Source organism: Phascolarctos cinereus, unplaced genomic scaffold (assembly GCF_003287225.1).
Source record: "Phascolarctos cinereus isolate Bilbo 61053 unplaced genomic scaffold, phaCin_HiC Scaffold_4;HRSCAF=312, whole genome shotgun sequence".
NCBI classification, from domain to species: Eukaryota; Metazoa; Chordata; class Mammalia; order Diprotodontia; family Phascolarctidae; genus Phascolarctos; species Phascolarctos cinereus.
The window spans coordinates 378,438,876-378,462,172 of NW_027555847.1; the positions used below are offsets into that span (position 1 = coordinate 378,438,876).

General features: G+C 37.8%; 1 protein-coding gene across 2 annotated transcripts in view; it reads left to right on the forward strand.

Moving 5' to 3' along the window:
- The window catches only part of EPG5 (ectopic P-granules 5 autophagy tethering factor), a 134,805-nt gene extending 113,874 nt beyond the window's left edge, over positions 1 to 20,931 (forward strand). Inside the window, exons 39-44 of one of the 2 annotated variants that reach the window (XM_020985757.2) lie at positions 971 to 1,115; positions 5,701 to 5,943; positions 8,355 to 8,571; positions 9,536 to 9,751; positions 13,069 to 13,183; positions 15,327 to 20,931. In XM_020985757.2, coding sequence (XP_020841416.1) covers positions 971 to 1,115; positions 5,701 to 5,943; positions 8,355 to 8,571; positions 9,536 to 9,751; positions 13,069 to 13,183; positions 15,327 to 15,509 — 1,119 coding nt within the window. In that variant the 3' untranslated portion in view covers positions 15,510 to 20,931. The remainder of the gene's footprint in view (positions 1 to 970; positions 1,116 to 5,700; positions 5,944 to 8,354; positions 8,572 to 9,535; positions 9,752 to 13,068; positions 13,184 to 15,326) is intronic. The other variant, XM_078153275.1, reaches the window with a different exon arrangement.
- The last annotated feature ends 2,366 nt before the right edge of the window (positions 20,932 to 23,297 follow it).

A 23,297-nucleotide genomic window follows, 5' to 3' on the forward strand; every position in this document is an offset into this window, starting at 1 on the left:
ACCCCAAGGTTGTGAACCTGGGTGACTGGTAGGATGATGTTATGCTTTATGGAAAGGGAAAATTTTGGAAAAGTGATGAGTTGGGGGTAGGGGGAGCCATCATGAATTCTGTTTTGGACATGTGGAGGTGAGATGCCTATGGGCCATCCAGTTTGAGACACTAAAAGGTAGTCGGTAATGTGGGACTCAGCTCAAGTAGCTTACACGCACAGAGAGACACATACACCTGGGAGCCATCTGCACAGAGACTTCTTTAAATGGTTTACCTTTGGTAGCATTTCATTTGCCTGGCCAAAGAATTGCCACTAATTGTGACACCTGAGTTCTAGTCTTGGCATTCTTATTAATCTGCAGCATGGCTTCCTGCAAATCATTTTAACCTCTGTCTCTTGGCATTGTGGTTGTCCTTCCAGCCTCTATGATGCTTTCTTCCCATGTCTGTCTCAGGATACCATGTTTCCTTTAAACCTCAGCTCAAGCCCAGCCTCTGATATGGAGCTTTTCCTGACTTCTTCCCTTCCTCTCCCCCCTCCCCCCCAGCTGCCAGTCTTGCCCTTACCCCAAATGTCCTTGAAGATATTTTGTATATGCTTACTTATGTACACATTTTCTTTCTTACTTGGAACATAAGCTCCTTGAGGGCAGGGCCGATGATTTTTATCTTTGCATCCCTAATGCCAAGCACAGTGCCCGCTGCTGAAAATACTTGTTGGACTATTGCTTGTGTCTGTAGAGCTGCCCGCTCATAGCTGTGTGACCTTGGGGAAGTAATTTCATTTCCCTTTAGTTCAGTTTTCTTATCCTTAAATTGGGATCAATTAATGCCAGCACCATTTCTTCCCAGGATTGTTGTGAAAATCAAATGAGATAATGAATGTCACTTTTTTTTTTAAAAATGCTTCTGTTGTTGAGTGTGAATATTCATTGAATTTTAGTTGAATTGACTTGAAAATCTTTTGTTTTCCATTAGGATGCAGTTCCAAAATGCCTAGCTTTCACTCGCCAGGTGGTACAGTTTCTCAGCTCTCTGGAACAAAATGGAAAAATTACTTTTGCAGTACTAGAACAGGAAATGTCCAAGCTTTTGGATGACATTGTTGTCTTTAATCCGCCAGGTAAGTGACAAATGGAAAAACTGCTAACTTGTTTTAGCCAAATAGCTTGGAACGATGGTAACAATGAAATGGGAAAGATCTCTTCCTCCAAAGATCCAATTCTCTCTCAATGGGAAGAGTTTCATTTACTTACTTAGCTTCAGGGGTTCAGCAGCCATTCTTCAAGTCTTTCTTCTGTGTCACACATGCTCTTTCATTCTCTAACCTCCTGACCCAGAGTAGGTTCCCTTCTGCATTTTCACATCCTTTTGTCTTTGTTTGTAACTCAGGGGGCAAAAAAAAGAAAACCCCAAACCCTTTCATTTTTATTAAAGAAACATTTTATTCTCTCTGATCACCTGGAGAGTGGAGAAGCATTCTAATTTTATTTCTTTTTCAGAAGGGAGTCAGCCAACCTGCACTATGTAGGTATAATGTAGTAGCAATGACTGGGTCATGGTTATATATGCAGGTCACTGTAAAATTTCCTGGTCTTCTGTTCTTTCCGGAAGAAAGATTCTCTGACCTCTGCAGTACTTTTTGGTAGTGTTTATTTCCACCTCTGTTGTTAAACTTTTGTCAAATCTGCCTTTTAGCCTTAGTTTGCATTTATGCCAGTAAGCTTCTTAAATCTTTCAAAGCTGTTTGTCTTTATAATGTTATTATGTAAGTTATTCTTTTGGTTTTGCTCACTGCATTCTGTATCACTTCATAAAAGGCTTCTTAGGTTTCTCTGAAACTGTCCTTTTCATCTTTTCTTACAGTGCAGTAATGCCATTCCACAATTGATGGGTACCCTCTTGGTTTCCAGTTCTTTACTATGTGTTACAAAAAGAACTTCTATAAATATTCTTGTACATATGAGTTTTTCCATGTTCTTTCTACTCTTTGGAGTATAGGCTTGATGGTAGTATCAACTGGTCAAAGGATATGCATAGTTTAGTGATTTTGGGGGTATACTTTCCAGAATGGATGTACCAATTCACAGCTTCACTGCCAGTACAGTAATGTGATGAACTTAATCTTCTGAAGAGACATTTGTGTCTTCTCTTAATATTAGAATATAACCACTTCATCCTTATATAGCCCTTCCTGATTGCTCATTCATGTTTACTTTTCTGTGTTTCTTTTGACTCCTGTGTCTTTCTTCCAAAGTTTATATGTAGCCCTGTTCTTCTCATAGGGAATGTTTGGGAGTTCCATTTGTTTCTCCATAGGATTATTCTCAGTTTCTCTGGGTAAGTTATTCTTGGCTGTAAGTCTATATTTTTTGCCTTTTAGAATATCATATGTTGTACTCTCCACTTCCATTATGGTGGGAGCTGCCAAATATTACCCAGTCTTAACTGTAGCTCCTTAGAACTTGAGCACTTTCTTTGTGGCTGCTTAAAGTTTTTTTTTTCTTTAGCTAGAAACTCTGGATTTTGGCTATGCCATTCCTGAAAGTTTTCATTTTGGAGTTTCAGGAGTTAACCAGTTAATTTCTCTTTCTTTCTTTCTTTCTTTCTTTCTTTCTTTTTTTCTTTCTTTCTTTCTTTCTTTCTTTCTTTCTTTCTTTCTTTTTCTTTCTTTCTTTCTTTCTTTCTTTCTTTCTTTCTTTCTTTCTTTTCTTTCTTTTTTTTCTTTCTTTCTCCCTCCCCCCCTGGGCATAATAGATCAGAGAAACTTGCATTCATAATTTCCTGAGGTATTAATGATATCCAGGCTGTTTTTTAAATTAATTTATTTTGATTTATCAACAATCACTTCCATATGCTTTTGAGTTTAAAATTTTTCTCCCCCCTTCCTCCCCACCACCCTCCCCAAGACAGCACACAATCTGATATAGGCTATACGTATACATTTCTTTTAAACATATTTTCACATTAGTGGTGTTGTAAGTAAGAATTACAACCAATAGGAGAAACCACCAGAAAGAAGAAACAAAACTCAACAGAAGAAGGAAAAAAATAGCAAATAGTAAGTATGCTTTGATCTGCATTCAAATTCCATAGTTCTTTCTTTGGATGTGGATATAGGCTCAGTTTTCTTGTCTATGACTTTCTAGTAGTCTAAAATTTTTAAAAATTATCCTTGTTTTCTTTCTTAAAGTCATTTGTTTTTTTTATTTGAGATGCCTTGCATTTTCTTCTATTGTTTTGTCTTTAGACTTCTTTTTAGTATTTCTTTTTGTCTCAGGGTCATTAACTTCTATTTAGGCCATTCTGATTTTCAGGAAGTCTGTGACTTGGGTAAGATTTCATATTTCTTGTGCTAAGCCATTAATTCTTTTATGTCTTTCTTCTAGAGTTCTCATTTCTTTTCTATTTCTTTTCTCTAGAGTTGTGATCTCATTTAAGAGGTCATAAGCAGATTCTTTCAATTTCTATTTGCCCTGTGATTTTAAGATATCTGGGTAGTTTCCCCTATAATTTCTCAAAATATGGTATCCATGCTATTTTTTTGTTCATAGATTTCAGGTAGTCCAGTGATTCTTAGATTCTCTCTCTTCAATCTATTTTCTAAGTCATTTTTTTATGAGATATTTCACATTTTCTTGGTTTTTTTTCCCCAGTCTTTTGACATTGTTCCATTATTTCTAGATGTGTCATGGAGTCATTAATGTTTTATTATTTTTTGATGTCTCATGGTGTTGTTAGTTTCTGTTTGACCGATTCTGATTTTCAAGGAGTTACTTTCTTCAGTAAGGTTTTGTAATTCTTTTACCAAAATGTTAATTCTCTTTTCATATATTTCTTCCATAGTTCTCATTTGGTTTTTAAAATAATTTTCTTATCTCTTTCTTTAACTCTTTTAGGAATTCTTGTTGGGCTTGTCTCCAGTCTGCCTTTTTTGGGGTGGGGGGGAAAGCTAGGGCCCCATTCGCTTGCCACCACACCTTTCTACCCTAGATATGTGACCCAGAACTGGACAGTAGGTGATAGAGCTGCAAGTTTTGGAACCATTCTTGCTCCCAGCACTAGTTCAGGGGTCCTCTGGGATCTCTCTTTGCCCTGGTACTTACTATCTTGGTACTCTTGTTTTGGCTCCCTCTCTGTCCTTGGGCACTGGTATGCTTCTTGTGGCCATCATGACTGCTGTCACACAACATTCGTCACCAGCCCTCACCTCAGGTCCTCAGATATCTCTGTCTGTCTTCCTAAGCTTCCTTAGGCTAGGAAAATGACTCACTGTGCCCTTTTCATGACTTTCCTGATGAGAATTTGGTCTGGCATGTTTTCTAGGTTATTGTGAAAGACATGTGGTAGGTGAATTAAGCAAAAATGCTTCTCTTCACTCTGCCACTTGACTCTGCCTCTTGTCACTTTATTTATATGATTTTTAACATTTAAAAAAGTCTGTTTCTTCCAGTCATTATAGTGACTTCATAGCAAGTTGACTTTTTATTTGATGCTTTGCTTTGTAGGTGTTTTGGAGTTATTCTCTTTATATAGGTTTTTGTATTGGCTTCATAATATCTTGTTATCATTCATGTCTTTTCATGACATTCTTCCAACTTTCTCATTCTCATTCTTCCAACTTATCTCCTGAATTGAAACTTTGTGTTAAGGCTTGTCCTTGCCCTTTTTACCTATCTTCAGGCCCCACCTCAGATCTGCAGGATGAATGGAGATCCTGCTTCAGGATGAAAGCAACTGAGCTGTAGGTCTGTCCCTGGTCTGTTACCTTATTAGTAACTTGTCTAGGACTTCATAATTTTGGGATGGAAAAATGACCTCTTGTGGTTTATCCTTGGATTTCCCTCTCTCTCCTTGGTTTGGTGTTCTTCCTTGATCTTTATTACAGTTGCTTTGGGGAGAGAACTGGGCTACAGCTTCCTGCTAACCTACAATCTTTACCAATTTCTGTACTTTTACTTCTCAGTCTAACTTAGTATGATAGTTGATATTCCTTCTTATTAATGGGCTCATTGATCTTGAAGTTTAACATAGTAATAAATGCTTCTAAGTATCCTACCCTTTTTTTGGTGGGGTTGGGGATCAGTGGGCTGGAGAAATTGGACTTGCGAAGAAATGTGTTCTACCAATACAGATCGACAATTGTTTTGTAACTATAGTTTTACTCTACAACTCTAAAAGAGTTGCCTAGGGTCACGTATCCAATGCGTTTCAGGGCTCAAACTTGAATTCATGTCTTCCTGACTCAAATACTCTCTGTCCATGACAATTCTCTGCTTCTCAGACTACCATTAACCTTTGAAATTTTGTTTGTTTATTTTTGTATTTGAATGTCTAAGAAATGAAAAGGAAATACGTCAGTCTTGCTGAATACATCTAGCTAAACATTCCAAAAGTAGCTTTTTTATTAGCACTTAGCATATTGCTGCTTTCATATACTGTGGCTCCTAGATGTTTTGAAAGCATTAACTTCCCCTTGGTACCATTTTCATGCAGGAGGCCAACACTTATTAACTGGCTAGAACTGTGGGATGGCTATGTTTTGGTTCTTTTGGAAATTACTAAACTCTGAAGTCTGCACAGACTGTAGCTAAGAATTTAAATGTTGCTGTTCTTTCCTTCATGAGATGAATTTTAATAACATTGGAGGACCAGTGATGGGTTACCTGTGTGTATTAGTGGATGTGTATATATTTTATTCCCTTAAGATATGGATAACCAGACTCGTCATATGGCCCTCAGCAGACTCTTTGTTGAAGTTTTAACAATGATGAATAATGCTAGTGTCCCAATGGCCGAGTTCCTTCGGGGCAGTGTCCGGAACTGGATTGACCAGAAAGTACATGGGCTAGTGGTGCTGCCCCTTTTGACAGCAGCATGCCAAAGCTTGGCTTCTGTCCGACACATGGCTGAAATTACAGAGGCCTGTATCACTGCGTACTTCCAGGATGGTGAGTGAGCATCATCTTGCATCATAGTTAGTTTTATCTTTTCTGGGAAAACTTCAGTTACAAAGGATGATATATTGGGATGTAGGAGGTGAAAAAGAACAATATGAATCAGGGAGGTGTCATTCTGAATTCTTGTGTGTCTGTGAATATAGCTCCCTTTCTTGGGATGGGGAAGGGGGTATTTTTTTTTAAAGGCAATTGCCCAGGGTCACACAGTTAGTGTTTGAGGTCAGATTTGAACTCACGTCCTTCTGACTCCAGGACTGGTGCTCTATCCACTGTGCCACCTAGCTGCCTTAGTATTTTTTTATTAAATAAATGGTACTCATGTCATTTATGCTCCTTGATTATATCTTTGATTAATATTACATTGGTGGTACAGAATTTTATTATCCCAGTCATCATTACTTCAAATCCTTCATTTATTATGGAAAACTTAACTATGTAGTCATACTAAACCATGATTGAATCCTAGTGTTCGTTCTTGACATTTTTTTATGCTGCTTGCTTTACTGTCCAGTTTCAGTTGTTAAGTTTTCAGTTATGCATTGTTGAAACAACACTGCAGTTAGGAGGTGTGAGTTCTACTCTCAGCTCTCCCACTCACTATATGATCTCAGGCGAGACATTTAACTATTGGGCTTCCATTTCTTTATGTATAACATTAAAGAGTTGGTCTGGAGTTAGGACAGTGCTTATGGTAGGTGTTTAATAAATCCTTGGTGATTGATTGGATGACCTCTGAGGTTCCTTTTTTTCTCCCCAGTTCTTCAGTTTTAGGTATGGCTTTCTTTTCTGTCATCTGATTGAAAAGTTACCCTTGTAACATAACTAATAATAACATAGAATCATCACCAACTCTCAGATTAAGAATATTGTTTAACTGGTGCACTTTTCTCAATATTTTTAAGATAGCTTTTAAAGTAAGTTTTTTTTTAAAATTTTATTTTTTATGTTTCATTTATTTTTAATTTATGGAATAAAACAAGCATTTCCATAACGTAGTATAAAAAAAGATGATTGCACATGAAACTGCAAATCTATTATATACAACTTTCTAGTCCTTTTAAATATATAATAAAGTTATTATGTAAGTTTCTCTTTTTTTAAGATGTATACCTTGTGAATAGAATATGTATACACACACACACACACACACACACACACACACACAATATCAACTAACAGGTAGAAGTGGGCTTTGTATGTCTCCAAAACTACCCTAATAAGTGCATGTCTGCATGTCTGCAAAGATGTCTCCCTTGATATTGTCCATTTCAGTATCAAGAGACTTGCAAGTTTGAGAGTCATGGCAAGTGGGTAGCACTCTTGAGATCAGAATGATAATTTTGCAAGTTCATGACATAATGTGTACATAGACTACTCTAAGGTTGTAATTCTTATTATATTTCTAACTTTATCTTCACTTTGCTACTTACAGCTTGTGTGACCTGAAGTATATCACTTATCTCATTTTCCTCATTGTAAAAATAAAGAGTTTGTATTAGATAACCTCTCAGGACTCTTCTAGCCCCAGTTCCTATAACCCTAGCATCCCATGACTCAGAAAATTTACTGGAATCTTATTACCAGAGAAAAAAGGCAATGTTTAATTGTTTAAATTTCTGATTTCAAACCAATAGCTACCTTTTAATGATTTTGTGAAACATTTTTAACAGATTACTATCTGAACATGATAATAATACACTGAGAAATGAATAGTCTTATTTCCCTCCCCTGCCCATTAGCTTTCCTAATCCCTTAATATGGTATTCTTAAAAATATATGTATTTCCAGGGGCAGCTAGGTGGTGCAGTGGATAGAACACCAACCCTGAAGTCAGGAGGACCTGAGTTCAAATCAGGCTCAGACCAAACACTAGACACTTACTAGCTATGTGACCCTGGACAAGTCACTTAACCCCAATTGTCTAAAAATACACACCACACACACACACACACACACACACACACACACACACACACACACACACACACACACATATATATATATTTCCCCCCTCCTCTTGTCTCCCAAGACTGCAATTTCTAGGGTCAGGAAAGAGGTTCACATATTCTGTTTATATAGTATCTGGCATGGCAGTCTGCTTCATTAGGTAACTTAGATGTTTTTTTGAGCAAGATGAAAGATGATGGCCTACAAATTAGAAACTTCTAATCTTACCTTAGGTCAGATTTCCTCTACATTATACTGCATCTCATCTCAGTCAAGTGTTTGGTTCCTGAATGTTTCTTACGTAAGAGTTGGTGTACTGATTTTCTTTAAGACTAATATAAGAAATAATTTCACATTATGAAGTTTAAAATGAAAGGCTTTATTAGAATAATTGAGTTATTATGTTTGGTTCTGATCTGTTTACTTAGTTTCTCTGCTTCCTGTTCTGTTATTAGACTCCCTCAACTATCATTTGGGATGGGGCCCTATCCTGGTATCCCTTCAAGTTCCTGAACTCACCATAGAAGACTTTATTCAGGAGTGCCTGTCCCTTGGAAGTTATTTGACGCTGTACGTCTATATGCTTCAGTGTTTAAATAGTGAGCAAACACTAAGAAATGAAATGAAAATGTTGCTAATGTTAGGAAAGTGGCTGGAACAAGTATATCCCAGGTATGTTGTTGGTGTTCTGGATGCCATATTAAACATGTTGCTTGGTTAACTTAATGTTTTTTTTTAATGTGAGCATTTAAGCTTTAATTAAGCATAAACACAAAGAAACAAATGGTATATAAAATAAATAAGGACAGTCCTAAGCCAGAGTTTTCTCAATGTGCTTTTGATTAAATGGATGAATTGAATGTATAGCTGGGATGACTCAATGTCTTTGGAAATAGCTTAGAACACTGGTTTCAAGCTCAAATAGAAATGGGACCACTAAACCCTACAGAAGGATCCCTGTGGGCTGTATATTGATTTAGAAATCATGTGTTAACATTACAAATATTCTATTGTATTTTTATTTATTTTGTTAAATATTGTCCCATTACATTTTAATTTGGTTTCAGTGCCAGGCCTTGTGTTTGACACCTGTGCCTTAGAAGACTTTGCTAAGTGATTACAAAGGTAGCTATGGAGCATTAAAATATGAAACCTCCCATTAAAAGTAAAACATTTTTTACTGTAAACTCTGGTTGCAAATAGTAAAGCAAATTACTGGAAACCCATGGAATGATGGAACATTGGCACTGGAAAGGACCTTAGAGGTCATGTAATACAAACTCTTCCTCTTTTCCTGTCCATTTCATTTTACAGATGAGGAAACTGAGACAGGCTTAAACAAATCAAGTGATTTGCCTGAGGTTATACAGCTAGTTCTGAGAATGTAGGGACTAGCTCCCAGACTGCCAAGCCTGTTTTGTTTCTACTACAAGTTGATGATCTTAAGCATATTTCCTTTTAGGTTTCTTTTATAAAAGTAATATTTTTATTTGAGCTTTCAGCTTACTTTATGGTTTATAGCATATATCATGAACTTGAAAACCAAATGTAAACCTAAATCTTGAAGAGAATAGCAGGGCAGGTTGCACATCTGCTCCTTATTTTTCCTTTTCTTTCCCTATGTACCCACTCCAAGCTCTGTGCGAGATGAGGCAAAGCTCTTTTTGTGGTGGCACCAAGCACTGCAGTTGTCCCTGATCCAGGCTGAGCAGGATGACAGTGTGCTGATTGGATCCGTCATCCGGACTCTTCTTGGGATCCAGAATAGACAGAGCCAGGCAGCAGAGGAGAGACTGAGCTCAGGGATACTGGGTGCCATTGGATTAGGCAGGAAGTCTCCGTTGTCCAACAGGTAAGAATTGGAAGGAAATACTCCTCTTTGTGAATTCCTAATTCTAGAACTGGTATGGATGCTGATGAAAAAACTGTTGATTCACCCCATTGGTTTAAAACTAAATGAAGTCTGTGATGAAAAAAAAATACAAAGGTGTGAAGTAAAGACCCCCACCAATTATAGACCAAACTACCTCCATTGGAGTCTTTCTCCAGTGTCTCACTGTCATATGGAGAGGACACTGAGCTATGTTTTGGAAGCTCTGGCTTGTTGCCCTGAGCCTGAAGAAGCCTGAGCATGGGCCCAGTGATGGACTGTATGCCTGCTATTAAGGACCATTCACTCATTAACACCTAATCTCTGCCAGGTTCCATACTCGATACTGAGCATACAAAGACAGAAGTGAAGTAATCCTTAAATCTCAAGGAGCTTACATTCTTTTGGACCAACCTATGTTACTTGAGTGGAGCTTCTAAGCAGAAGGATGGCCACCAAGTGATGAATTTTTTTAGCCACAGCAATTTAAGAAAACTAGCAAGGTATAGAGGAGTTTTGACCTGCTTCAGTGATAGTTTGTTGTTGATGTTTTGATGTCTAGGCCATATTCAGATTTTACATAAACCGTATTTTGGGGGAAAGCGTAGCCTATATTTCTACTCATATAGTAGGTTTCAGAAGTCTATGGTGACAATATACTATAGTAGAAAGTGTGATAGATTTAGTCAGAGGACATACTCTTCTGTTTACAAGCTATGTGATCTTGGCAAATGACTTCCACCTTTTATGGACTCAACTTTCTTTTCTGTAAAACGGGGAGTTTGCACTAGATGCCCCCAAAGTCTCTTTCAGTTCTAAATCCTATCATTCTATTTGGTCCTTTTGGTACCTTTGCAGATATTTTAAGCTTAAAAACTTAGGTTTTCCAGAATGACAGTTAAAAAAAAGTGTGTATATCTTTATAATCTCATATAAAGCCATGACTTTATTTGCTTTATGTATTAAGATACATAAAATCAGCGAGCACAAGGACAAAACAGACAGTTGAATTCAAAATTTAATCATCAAAGATAGTGTTAAAGCCTGTTAGTAAGAAGGGTAACTGGTGAGAAAGGAATCTGAGTAGTCTTAAAAAATAAAAAAACAAAAAACCCCCAAAGATTTGAATGTGAATCTTGTATGAAAGAATATGTGTCTTGGCTTGGTTAGACTTCTAGATTATCTCTTCATGCTTAGTTATCTCCTGTTACATTCTTCTAGTCCTAATCAATACTGAAGATATTTTTTATACCTTTGAAATAGCAGCATTCCTGTGGAAGAGCCAGACCTAGTGAAATACAGCCATTCCAAATCCAACAAGTGTATATTTTAACAATGTTTCTTAGCATATTGTAGAATTCAGTGGGATTCTGCAAGTTAATTTCTCTTAAAAGTTTGTTTTCATGTTATCCAATATTTGATGTAACTCTGGCTCTTATTGATTGGAAAACAATAGGTCCCTGTCCAAGCACCACTCAATGGTTACTTTTTTGGGCCCTCCTGGCTCACAGTAAATATAAGTAGTAATTATTTCTCTTTTGACCAGCAACCCTGAGGGTCTTCCCCTCCCAGTTTGATAATTTTTTGTTTTTGATTAAAGGGGCCATCCATTGACTCACTTCTTTTTATTTTTTATTCTTTATTTTTTTATTTTTATTTTTAGGCAGTTGGGGTTAAGTGACTTGCCCAGCAGGATCACACAGCTAGTAAGTGTCAAGTGTTTGGTCTGAGGCTGGATTTGAACTCAGGTCCTCCTGACTTCAGGGCTGGTGCTCTATCCACTGCGCCACCTAGCTGTCCTTTCTCTTGACTCACTTTTTTTTGGGGGGGGTGTTTCAAGCATTTTTTTTATTTTATTAATTTATTTGGTTTATCAACAATCACTTCCATATGCTTTTGAGTTGAAAATTTTTCTCCCCCTTCCTCCTCCCCACCCTCCCCAAGACAGCGTACAATACCCATTAAACATATTTTCACATTAGTAAAGTTGTAAGTAAAAATTAAAACCAACAAGAGGAACCACCAGAAAGAGGAAACAAAACTCAACAGAAGGTAAAGATAAGTGATAGCGATTCAACTTCCATAGTTCTTTCTTTGGATGGGGACAGCATTTTCCATCCCAAGGCCTCTGGAGATGTCTTAGATCCTCGTAAAGCTGAGAAGGGTTCAGTTTAACAATCTTAGTCATTGCATAACGTGATTGTTATTATGTACAAAGTCCTCTTGGTTCTGCTCACTTCACTCAGCATCAGACCATATAAGTCTTTCCAGGTTTTTCTGAAGTCAGCCTGTTCATCATTTCTTATAGCACACTAGTATTCCATTATATTCATATACCACAACTTGCTCAGCCATTCCCCAATTGATAGGCATCCTCTCAATTTCTAATTCTTTGCCACCACAAAAAGAGCTGCTATGAATATTTTTGTACATATGGGTCCTTTTCCCATTTGTTTGATCTCTTTGGGTGTATTTTTTCCCTTATGCTTCTACTGCCCCTTTATTTTTATTCAACAACCCCCAGTTGCACTTAAGGCTACTACTGCCCTCTTAATGGTTCCAGTGCCCTCCAGAGATAGTATTGCCTATTTGGGGAACCTCTGCAAGGCCAAGGTGTCCCACTGCAACCTGAGCCTTCACCAGTTGTCCTGAGCTATATCTGGCCACTGGACCCAGATGGCTCTGGAAGAGAAAGTGAGGCTGGTGACTTTGCACAGCCCTCCCTCACTCAAATCCAGTTCAGTCACAAGTCATGTCAGCATCTTCTAGATGTCATAGTCCTTTTCGAGAACAAAGGACAAACCATAGATGATCAATAGCAAATCTGTAAATTAATCTTTGAGTAGCCTGAGGTATAACAGTATATCACTTTTACTAGCTGCCTTAACTTAATCATACTTAATTTAAAAAAAATATATGGTTTGGCTTTGTTTTTGTTTTAATCTTCAAGAGCTACAAATTAATTTCATAAATCCCTGAGGTCTAGTATGTTCCTTGGTATCAAATTTTTCCCTTGGTTGAGGGGATGTACTTTTATTCTTGTATCTGAATTTGATGTGCTATATATGATGTTATGGATGAAGGATTAAAATAACTAAAGCTCTATATGGCATGAGTAATATATATATATATATATTTTTTTTTTTTTTGCTTGGGATTACTATGATTTATTGAACACATTAACAAAAAATGGAGCTACTCTTGACCACAGTTGAATTTTGGTGGAAATTCCTGGACTGGATTTGTAATGTCTGTGTAAATTATAATTGGTTCCTCCTATTGCCTTTGCATTTTCCAAGGTTCCGTGTGGTTGCAAGAAGCATGGCTGCCTTCCTTTCAGTTCAAGTTCCTGCGGAAGATCAGATTCGTTTGAAGTCTGGTTCTGAATTACATTTCTCTCCCAAAGCTCAGCAGGTATGTAATAGCCTCTTTCTATCTAATAGGGAGCTACTGAAGGTTTTTGACCAAGGGAGTGACACAGCCAGACATATAGATCAGGAAGATTAATTTGGCAACTGTGTGAAGAAGGGATTGGGGTCAGGTAAACTAGTTAGGAGGATCTTCTAATAGAATGGTAGGTAGATCACCTGGGCAGAGCAGTGTCATAGAAGTCAAAGTGGGGAGAGAATAAAAAAGGCATTGAATAGATGATTGTGTCAAACACTACAGAAAAGTAAAAGAAAATTAGGATGAAGAAAAAGCCATTGAATTTTGCAACTGAGAAGTCAAGGGTGACCCTTGGAGGTAGTATTAGCGGTGGAATTCTGGGGAGGGAAGCCAGATTGTAAAGCAGTGGAAACAATAAATGTCATTCGAAAAAGTTTAGCAGTGAATGTCTTTTGTAGTAGCAAAGAATTAGAAACAAGGTGGCCACTGCCCACCTATTGAGGAATGGCTGACCAAGTTGTGGTGCGTGAATGCATCTCACTCACTGCATCTAAGAAGCTAAGAAAATGAAGAATTCAGACAAGCATGGGAAGGCTTAAGTGAAGTGATGCAAAGTGAAGTAAGCAGAATCAGAAAGTAATTACACAACAAGAAGAGGGAGCTAGTGATAGGATTGGCAAAAAAGAAAAGAAGGGTAATTGAAGCATTTTTAACAGTTAATGGGAAGAAGCTAAAGCAAGGTCAAAAGGAAACAAAGTGAGGTAGGATAGCTTTGAAAGTAATATGTTGAATTTGTGTGTCTGTGTGTGTGTGTGTGTGTATGTGTGTGTCTCGAGTGCAAAGCTATACATGAGAGATTTGCATTTTCACATATAATCCTCTTTTTCTGTTCTATTTTGTATATGGAAATGTTTTTGTGTTTGTTAAATTCAGAATAAAAATAAAATTCTAAGATTAAACCAGGGGTTTGACTATGACTCTGAGGTCACTTCTAATTCCTAACTGTAAAATTTCAAAGACACATGGATGTGTCTTTGCTTTTTAATTCTCAACAGTTATTATAACAATTTATGCTACTCTTAATCTTAATTTGATGCAAAAGAACTCTCCATTAGTTTGTCTGCAGCTACCTGACTTCAAATGATATGAAGCTCTTGGTAATTTATGTTTAACCTGCCAGCTCACCTCCTACCCTTATCAGATCTTTCTTCTGCTCAGATAAAACCATATATCTATAACTATATGTTTATAGATAGATACATCTATCTATATTGTTGTTGTTATCCAGCTGTCCCTGTTAGTGCTGTTTTCCTGATCTGTAACTCCCTTATTGATGCACAGTAGGAACATCCGCTCAAGAAGGGTAGAAAGCCAGGGCATCTTCCCCTTCCCTCTGGAGTCAAACACTGCTTCTTCTTCTCTCATTGATCTGAATGTCTTCTTTTCTCTTTGCTCTCCTAGGAGAGAAGCATAGCAGACCCCTTTCAACTTTTTGACTCATATCCTCCAAAGAAAAGAGGGAATGTGATGTGCATAAAGAAGGGGTGTTCTGACTTAAGAGTCTTTAAGTCAGGCTTCTTTTAGCACTTAGCAAATGGCTTTTGAAGCTTGGTTCATGCACAAAATTTTAAATGACAGGATGACTTAGGCCTTAAGTTCTAAGAGTGTTTTAATAGAATGAGACTATGTGGTCTTGACTCTTAATTGAAAGAGGAGTTCAGCAAGGGAAAGAGCAGTGTAGGATGGGATGGGCCTAGAGGGGAGAGGACTTGAGATGGCTCTGCAGAATGGATTGGATTGGTTTTGTGTGAGAATGGGGAGGAGGGCTTTCCAAGTAGGGAGAAAAGAGTGGGCAGAAGAATGAATTTCAGAATGAAGCTGGTATTTGAGGAAGCTAGTGCTGGAATTAGGAAATAAGGTTGGAAAGGTGGTGTGGAGTCAGGTTATTGAAGACCTCAGAAATCAGGGACAGTAGTTTTGCTTCTAAATGTTGTTTGTTGGGGCCTCCTCTATAGCATATATGTAAGTATACACAGAGAGAGGCATATAAAGATGCTTTTTTCTACTTTTGTGCATTTTCCCTGGGATTGATACTTAAATTGCATTTTCAAATAGGTATGTGCTGTCAGATGCCTATGTACAGTTCAATGTCATCTTCCTTGTTTTTTAGGCACTAAATACTCTTGAATCCATGTCTTCAAGCAAGCAGTATGTAGAGTATCAGGAACAGATCTCCCAAGCATCCCAGTTTATAAAGCATCCTGGCCATTGTCTTCAGGATGGGAAAAGTTTTCTGGCTCTTCTTATTAACTCTCTGTACCCAGAAGTGCATTATTTGGATGTTATTCGATAGCAGCACTGAGCTCCATGGAAAACCCTGTGATGATTTCTGTTTACATTTGATGTTATTATTGCACAAGTAATTTTGACTGTCTAGGTCCGCTGTAGAACCAAGTACAACTAATGAGGAGGATGGTTGGAAGGGATGTGGGCACTGGTTATTTCTACCAGGTACTTTGGATGCGAGAGTTGTATGTGTGTATGTTTGTGTGCATGTGTTTTCTTAGCTGTTACAGTAACATTATGTTAAAGCACCAAGGACTATTTAGTTTTTATTCCTGTGAAAATGAGGAACATCATTAAGTTCCACCCTGATACAAAGCCATGACACAGTAAGGGTCATAGATCATGGGACAGTTTTTTTTCTCTTTCATTTTTCTCCTTGCCCTGAAGACAATGCAAAACAAAAAAACTACTGAGGCTCTCATGTTAGAACTACAACCAGTTATAGTCACGTGAAAAAGGTACACTTTGAATCTCCTCAAAAATATAGTCACATTTAGTCTGAAAATTAGAAATTGTTTGTATTTCCAAAAGTAAGGTCTATTTTGTGATTCTAAAATCCTTTGGAAAGTTTGCTCTTTCCCTTAGATGAGAGAAGCCAAGATGTTATTAAATAACCACATTTATTTTGGCTTCCTTTATTACTTCTCACTAGTTATGAGTCCATCAGTATGCCTGCTCCTACATCACAGGTCAAAACTCCTCTATACTTCTGTACATAGTTGTCTTTAGTTACTGGAGCCAAGAATATCATTTCCTGATAGCCAGACTTTTTTGATGAGCTCTGTGGGCCCATTCTCACATCAGCACACTTTGCCGGGTATTTATTTTGAATCCTTCCTGGCTGTCTAGCACCTGCAGGAGTTTGTGTTCTGCTGGCCTAGCTTTCAAGAATCCAGGGACTAGTTCCATTGGGAACATCTGAGGATGATTGGTGTGGGTTTTTCCCTGGCAAGCCCTTTATTTCCACATACCACATCCCTGAGTCAGCTCACAGTAAAAGTGAAATGTCTGGAAGTCAAATGTGCTTTAGAAGTCAGTCATTGTCTGCAACAGTGGTCACCACGTCCTGGCTGCTGCTGAGAAGGTGAGGTGGCTGATGAGATGATTCACTCATTGAGGATTCTGTTCATTCATAAAACTGAGGTCAAAGGGAGGAAAGAATGAGGACGTCTTTTTGTTGCCTCCTTTAGCTCTTTATTTGAACCCTAGTAGAGGGTAGAGGACCATTGAGAATCCCAAAGAGTTTAGTTAAGGCTTACTAGTCTGGGAAGACTGATATTCTTGAACGCTGGATTTGCTAAATAGGGCACCTTATTGTCCCTCAAAGTACATTCAGTTGTTAAATATCTATGACCACAGTCTGGCTATAGTAAAACCACATTCTGTTGCTGTTTTTCAGTTTATTATTACTGCATATTCCTTCTTCTAGAAATTAGCAAATTAATTTCTATAATCATAGCACTGCCTGCCTGAAATACATTTTGTCTGTTTCAGTTGCTTAATGTTTTATGTATTTAACTGTAGCCCAGGAACATGTTGTTTCATGCTTTCTCCACAGTCATAGAGAGCTTTTAATGATCTAATGGACTGATGGTACTCCCTGCTCAGATAACCATTTGAGTGTTTAGTCTTATATATAGCAGCTATGGAGAAGCACTTTTATGTTGAAATTCATTAATTAAGTAGAAGAAATTTACCCCAGAGAAACATTCTCTAAAGCATAATTTAAAAAGCCTTCCATGTGTGCTTATTCAGCAGATTGACCCTTTCCTAGTTTTCCTGGCTAAATGTCATCAGGGTCCTGATTTTTGCCCCACTCTTTTGGCTTTATTATTTCTCTAGTGCCCATTTCTCTTTGTCTTCCTCATATTGTACATAATCAAAATCTTCGAAACTCTTAGTTTTTAACCTGGGCATTTTGGCAGTGTTTTCTTTACTGCTGTAAAGCACAGTGCTTTGCTCATGGGATGCACTTAATAAATTTTCTTGAGTGGGATTGACTGAAAAACCATCCTTGCTGCTCTGATTTTAGCATTTCTGTACTATTTCTTTGAGGAAAAGGTTGCAGTTGCTAACTCTTAACACCATAGAAAATGAAAATATCAAATGGCAATGTATATACTTTAAAGAAAATTATGTTCAATCTGTTAACTTTTAGAACTTTATAATATTTATAATGAACTTGGTTTGTAAAGAATTTTAAGAAATAAAGAATATTATTGGTTGCATCTGCTAAGGAATAAGAGGTTTGTGGGGAGATCACCTTATGAAAATTCATTGTGAAACTGAATGTAGACTTGATGCCAGGAGTCTTCTCATTGATTTTACATTGTAATCTGAATAGCAGAGATGTTTGTTAAATAGACCTCCTGTATTTTTAGTGTTTAGTGTTTAACATTCAAGGTGAAGTCAAGATTACAGTTAGGTTTAGCTTCCTGCATGGAATGAATAAATGGGTAGCAGTGAGAATTCCAGGCCAAGGTTGTGTGGTAAGCTACCATGGAGTGACATGGAGGCCAGAAAACTAATCTTCAAGAAACAATGCTAAATGCTTACGTACAACTGCAACCTCCTGGAAGGGAATAGTGACAAGTAAACCAACCGAACCTAAACACAGGAGCCAGGAATATTACATTCTGTGCTCTAAGAATTAGCATTTTGACTTCGTGAGTAAAGCTTTTGAGACTGTTAACCCAGGAGGTTGGACCTCAAGACATTGGCAAGTTTTTACGTGGTGTAGCCACAAGCCATGGTACAGTGCTTGGTGCCATCCGTTGTAGGAGGGACCTTTGCTCATAGGCTTTTAGTCACATTCGTGTGTGGAGAAAGCAGTTCGTCTGCAATATCACTTTCAGATGAAAAGGAGGGAGGGTCATGAGCTCCATAGGCTTTTAATACTTCCCCCTACCCTCAGTCTTGGATTAACATAGGTGGATGAGGCTATCTGAGGAGTTATAACTTTGTCCACCTTCATGTTGATTATATTTAGTCTATTACAGAGACTAGGTGTCATCCTAGTAAAAAGACCAAGGGGAGAAAGTAGGAACAATCAGGTTTGCTTTGAGAGTATGACAGTCTTTGGAGCCACTGCAAAGTCTTCATTACCTATAAAAGTGCCCACTTACTACTCAGTTCCAGAAGGTAGTCTGTCATTTTTATGGTCACTGTTTGATTGCTAACTTAATTTTATTTTTTTCTCCATAACATACAACCAGCTCTTAATTATATATATGAAAAACATGCCGGCATGGTGGTACATACCTGTAAGCCCTGCTATCAGGGAGGCAGAGGCTGGTGGATCACTTGAGCTCTGGAGTTCTCAGCTACAGTAAGGCTAAAGCTAATTGGGTATCCAAACAGAGTTCAACACCAACGTTGTAAGCCCCAGGGAGATAGGGCCACCAGACCGCCTAAGTAGGGGCAATCCTCCCCAGGTTTGGAATAGCGCAGGTAAAAGCTTCCATGCCAAACAGAAGTGGGATTGGGCTGAGTGACCACTGCACATCCAGTCTGGGTGACATAGGGAGACCTAGTCTAAAAAAGGGAAAGGAAGGAAGGAAACCTGAGATTCAAGAACAAAATAACCCAATCCTAGACAAACTAATCTGAACGAAGTTTCAACCTCTTTCTCAATGAGTGTTTTATCAGAGTTAATAAATGACACTGATCAAATCCAAGCTACAATACCTTTTCTCCCTTCAACTTCCTTACTTTTTTTGGAGGTGATGAATAGGCTATTGAATTTTTAATGCTGGAATTATCTGCAAGACCCTGTTTGCTAAAGTAGAATGTCACAGAGTCATAGCCTTTTAGAGTTGGAAGGGATGTTGGACATCACCTAATTCAATCTCTCACCTGATGCAGAAATCTCTTCTATAGCACCCTACACAGGTAGTCGTTCATATTTCCATAAACAGGGAACTCACTACCTCATTATACAGTCATTTTGTTGTTTGGAAACTTATGTTAGAAAATTCTTTGTAAGGTTTAGCTTAAATTTGCCTGTATGTTGACTTCAGAGAACTCAGAAAAAAAACATCTACTTATAGATGAACACTCTTCAGATAATTGTAAGGCAGCTGTCTTGTCTCCTTTAGTATTTTCCATATCAAACAAAATCAATTCTTTTAATTTTTATTCATCCAGTTCTTCCATCGACCCTCATGAACATATTTGACTAGAGAAGTCTTTCTTCAGTGATCTGAACATTACTATTACTGTAGCCTAAAATTATATGAGTTTTTTTTTTAGTAATAACATCTTTTAGCTCATAGCAAAGTTGTGCTCAATTTAAACCCAGATTGTTAGTTTTATTCAAAACATTATTTGCTAGGGGCAGCTAGGTGGCGCAGTGGATAGAGCACTGGCCCTGAAGTCAGGAGAACCTGAGTTCAAATCAGGCCTCAGACCAAACATTTAACACTTACTCTGTGACCCTAGGCAAGTCACTTAACCCCAGTTGCCTAAAAACAACAACAACAAACATTATTTGCTAAAATGATAAATTTTCCTGTACTTTGTTCAGGTTTTTAAGGAAACCTTAATGTAGCATTTTACATATGTCTATTAAATTTTATCCTGGTTTTGGGACAGCATTCTGTTCTGAGGTTAATGTATGTTTCTACTCCCATGTCAAATAATTAGCTAACACGTAGAAAGTTTCAGACTCTGTGTGTGTGTGTATATATGTATGTATGTACACATCTACACACACATTTGGAGACAATTGGGGTTAAGGGACTTGCCCAGGATCACATAGCTAGTAAGTGTCTGAGGCCAGGTTTAAAATCAGGTTCTCCTGACTCCAGGGCTGGTGCTCTATCCCCTGCACCACCTACCTGCCCCCTAGATATATTTATGAAAGGTAAATAAGAAATAAGACCTCAGACCCACCCCCAGGACCATCTAGTTGCCTGCAGATCACCCTAAGTTGGGTTCATATTCTGCAGCAACATACCAATGTTCCTTTGCTTCAAAAAATTCTCATCATATTAGGAACTTCTGGGATTTGAGTATTGGTCATTGTGTGACTTGCAGTATATTAAGAATTATAATTTCCTTGGTTTTACGAGGTCTGCTGACTTCTTGCAACTTTTAAATGAAAGCACTGTCTCTATTTTGGAATAATAAATGCTGCTTCTTATATCTTTTAATTTTCTATTTATAGTTATAATGATTCATTTTCCTTCCAGTGGATGTTTAATTACTTGGAGGAAGACAAGTTCTTTAGGTTAATCATTTTCTTTCCCATGTGCAATATGGCATTGTAAAACCATTGACTTATTTTGGCCATTGTGTAATATTCATTTTTCATCACTGTGATTTTTATATTTACAGAAAACATTTGAATGGAGGATCAGGGCAGGGGGATTAAGAATAGATGTTTATATGTAATTATGTAAATAAATTGAATTTGCATTTAGTTTGTACCTTGTTGGCACTTCTCTTTGCTTTTGTAAAGTTGGTTGGAGTCTCTAACTGGGAATTGCAGGAAGAGAGAATGTGATTCCACATTTGAAATGACAATGATCTATAATTTGATGAACCCATTTTTTAAAGTTTTGATACATTGTTTTTAGATTACCTTCATTTCGCAACATATATCTTCCCATCCCTCTCACAGAGAGCCATCCTTTATAACAAAAGGTATCAAAAGGAAAAAAACACTTGCTGATTGATATTTTTTCCTTGATGATGAAATTTTTCCCTTGATGATGAAATTTTTCAGTAGTTGTATAGCTTCTAATGTATCTGAACCATATCAGAGCTTAAAATTTGTGTTTAGTACCAGACATGAAATAGGATGCCAAAGTAGCCCTAGAAGTATAATATAGAATTGATATAAGTTGATGGAGAAGTGAGGGAACAACTGAAAAAAAAATGTGCAGATGGGCTTAAAGGAATGTGAAAGGGCATTTAGCTTCTTTTTTAGGAAACTTTAGTCTTTCTGAAATATTGGGAGCATTGAGAAGCCTGTCCACCTCTTTTGTCCACTCATTTTCTTTCCTTCTCATTTTCTCTGTATTATCTGCAGTGAGTGTCTGCCCCGTTATCCTTTCTATTTCAGATTTTACAGTATGCTGCAATCTGTAATTTGGGATACTGTCAAGATGCTACTCCCATCCGATGCAAGTTGAGTTTTTTCTTCACTGCTCAACTTCTGGGGAGGTATAGGCTGCCACTAGAGGGCAGGGTTACCGTACATGAAGTGCCTGATGGGCAAAGGACAGCCCCCCAGCCTGCCCATGCTGTGTACTACTGGGAGGGAGCTTACTGAGTGGACAGGTTATGACATTCTCTCCTGTTATTAATCTCTCCCTAACTCTGCAAGTGTGATCCCATGAGTTCTACAGCATGCTGCTGCTATCCTTATTCCTTACATTCTCTTTCACAATCTTTTCTCTTTCTTTGTGTTCTCTTTCTCTTCCTGTGATTAGTACACACCATTCCTCGTGTCTGAAACATACATTCCTCCCTTTCATGGCTGCCAAGGCCATGTCTAATCTCCTTTCCACTGTCCTTCCCCTTCTCCCTCTCCTCCCTTGAAGTAATAAACCCATTTCACTAATAACAGCAATCTCAAGGGTTGTGTGGATTTCAGCTCATCCAGCCCTCTTGGAATTCTCCATCCTGGGCCACTATTTTACTATCCCAGGAGCCCAAGGAAACAAGTCACTGTCATATCAACATACATGTGACGCTCCCTTAACTGCCAAGAAAGAGAATTAAGACGTCTGGGTTGCCTGAAGTAGGGAAGGAGGTGCTAATTTACTTGGATTGCATTAGATTTCCTAGGGGACAGACAGTCTACTGGATGATTCCTTGCCAGTAGCTATACATAATTTCCCCTTTGTCCTTATAGAATAAAAATCTTAAGAATTCAAAGAGAACTTAAAGGTCATCTAATCCAAAGTTCTGCCTAATATGAGATCACTCAGTTCTCCAGGTATGGTCTGACCATGGCAGAGTACAGCGAGACTATCTGCTCCCTCAGGCTGGTGGTTATACTTCAATAAATGCCCCCTAAATTGCAGCTTTTTTGGGGGGCTGCTATGTCACATTGTTGACTAACTGAACTTACATCCCACTCATCTATCTTTTTCATGTGAACTTCTAGCTGTACACATCCTGTACTTACATAATTGCATTTTTAACTTAAGGTTAGGACTCTCTACATTTAAGGCTATTTTTATTAGATTTTATTAGATTTGGATGAAACTTTTACCTGTCATGATATTGTTGGATTCTAATTTTACCACAGATTGGATCCCTCACAGTTAGTATCATCCAGTAATTTGATAAGCATGTTTCTACTTCCCTTCATCAACTTCATCTGTAAAGGGAAAGGTTTAAACTCAAAATCTCATCTAGTCAGCACTAACTTCCTTAGGTTACAAACTTGTATCCTTTGTGTATGGGAGGAAGCCTCCTGGTTGTGTTACATACAATCTCAGATTGAGGCATATTTAAAAATTTGAAATTGGATAGGTGAAAAGCGATTAAATTTTATGATGCTATCACTATATCCAGATCATCTGTGAACATCTATTGAACAGAACAGGACCAAGGACAGAGCTCTCCAGTAACTCACTGGAAATGCCTCCCTCCTACTTCTTGTACACTATTTAGATAATGTTGCTTAACTAACTTTGAATACATCTAACTGCACCATCATTTGGCCTGTGTTCATCTTTGTTGTTCAAGGTTACTGGGAGGGCTTCCTCCTCCCTACCTTTTATTTTTTCTTTTCTTTCCTTTTCCTTCCTTTCCTTTTCTTTTTTTCAAAGCATACTCA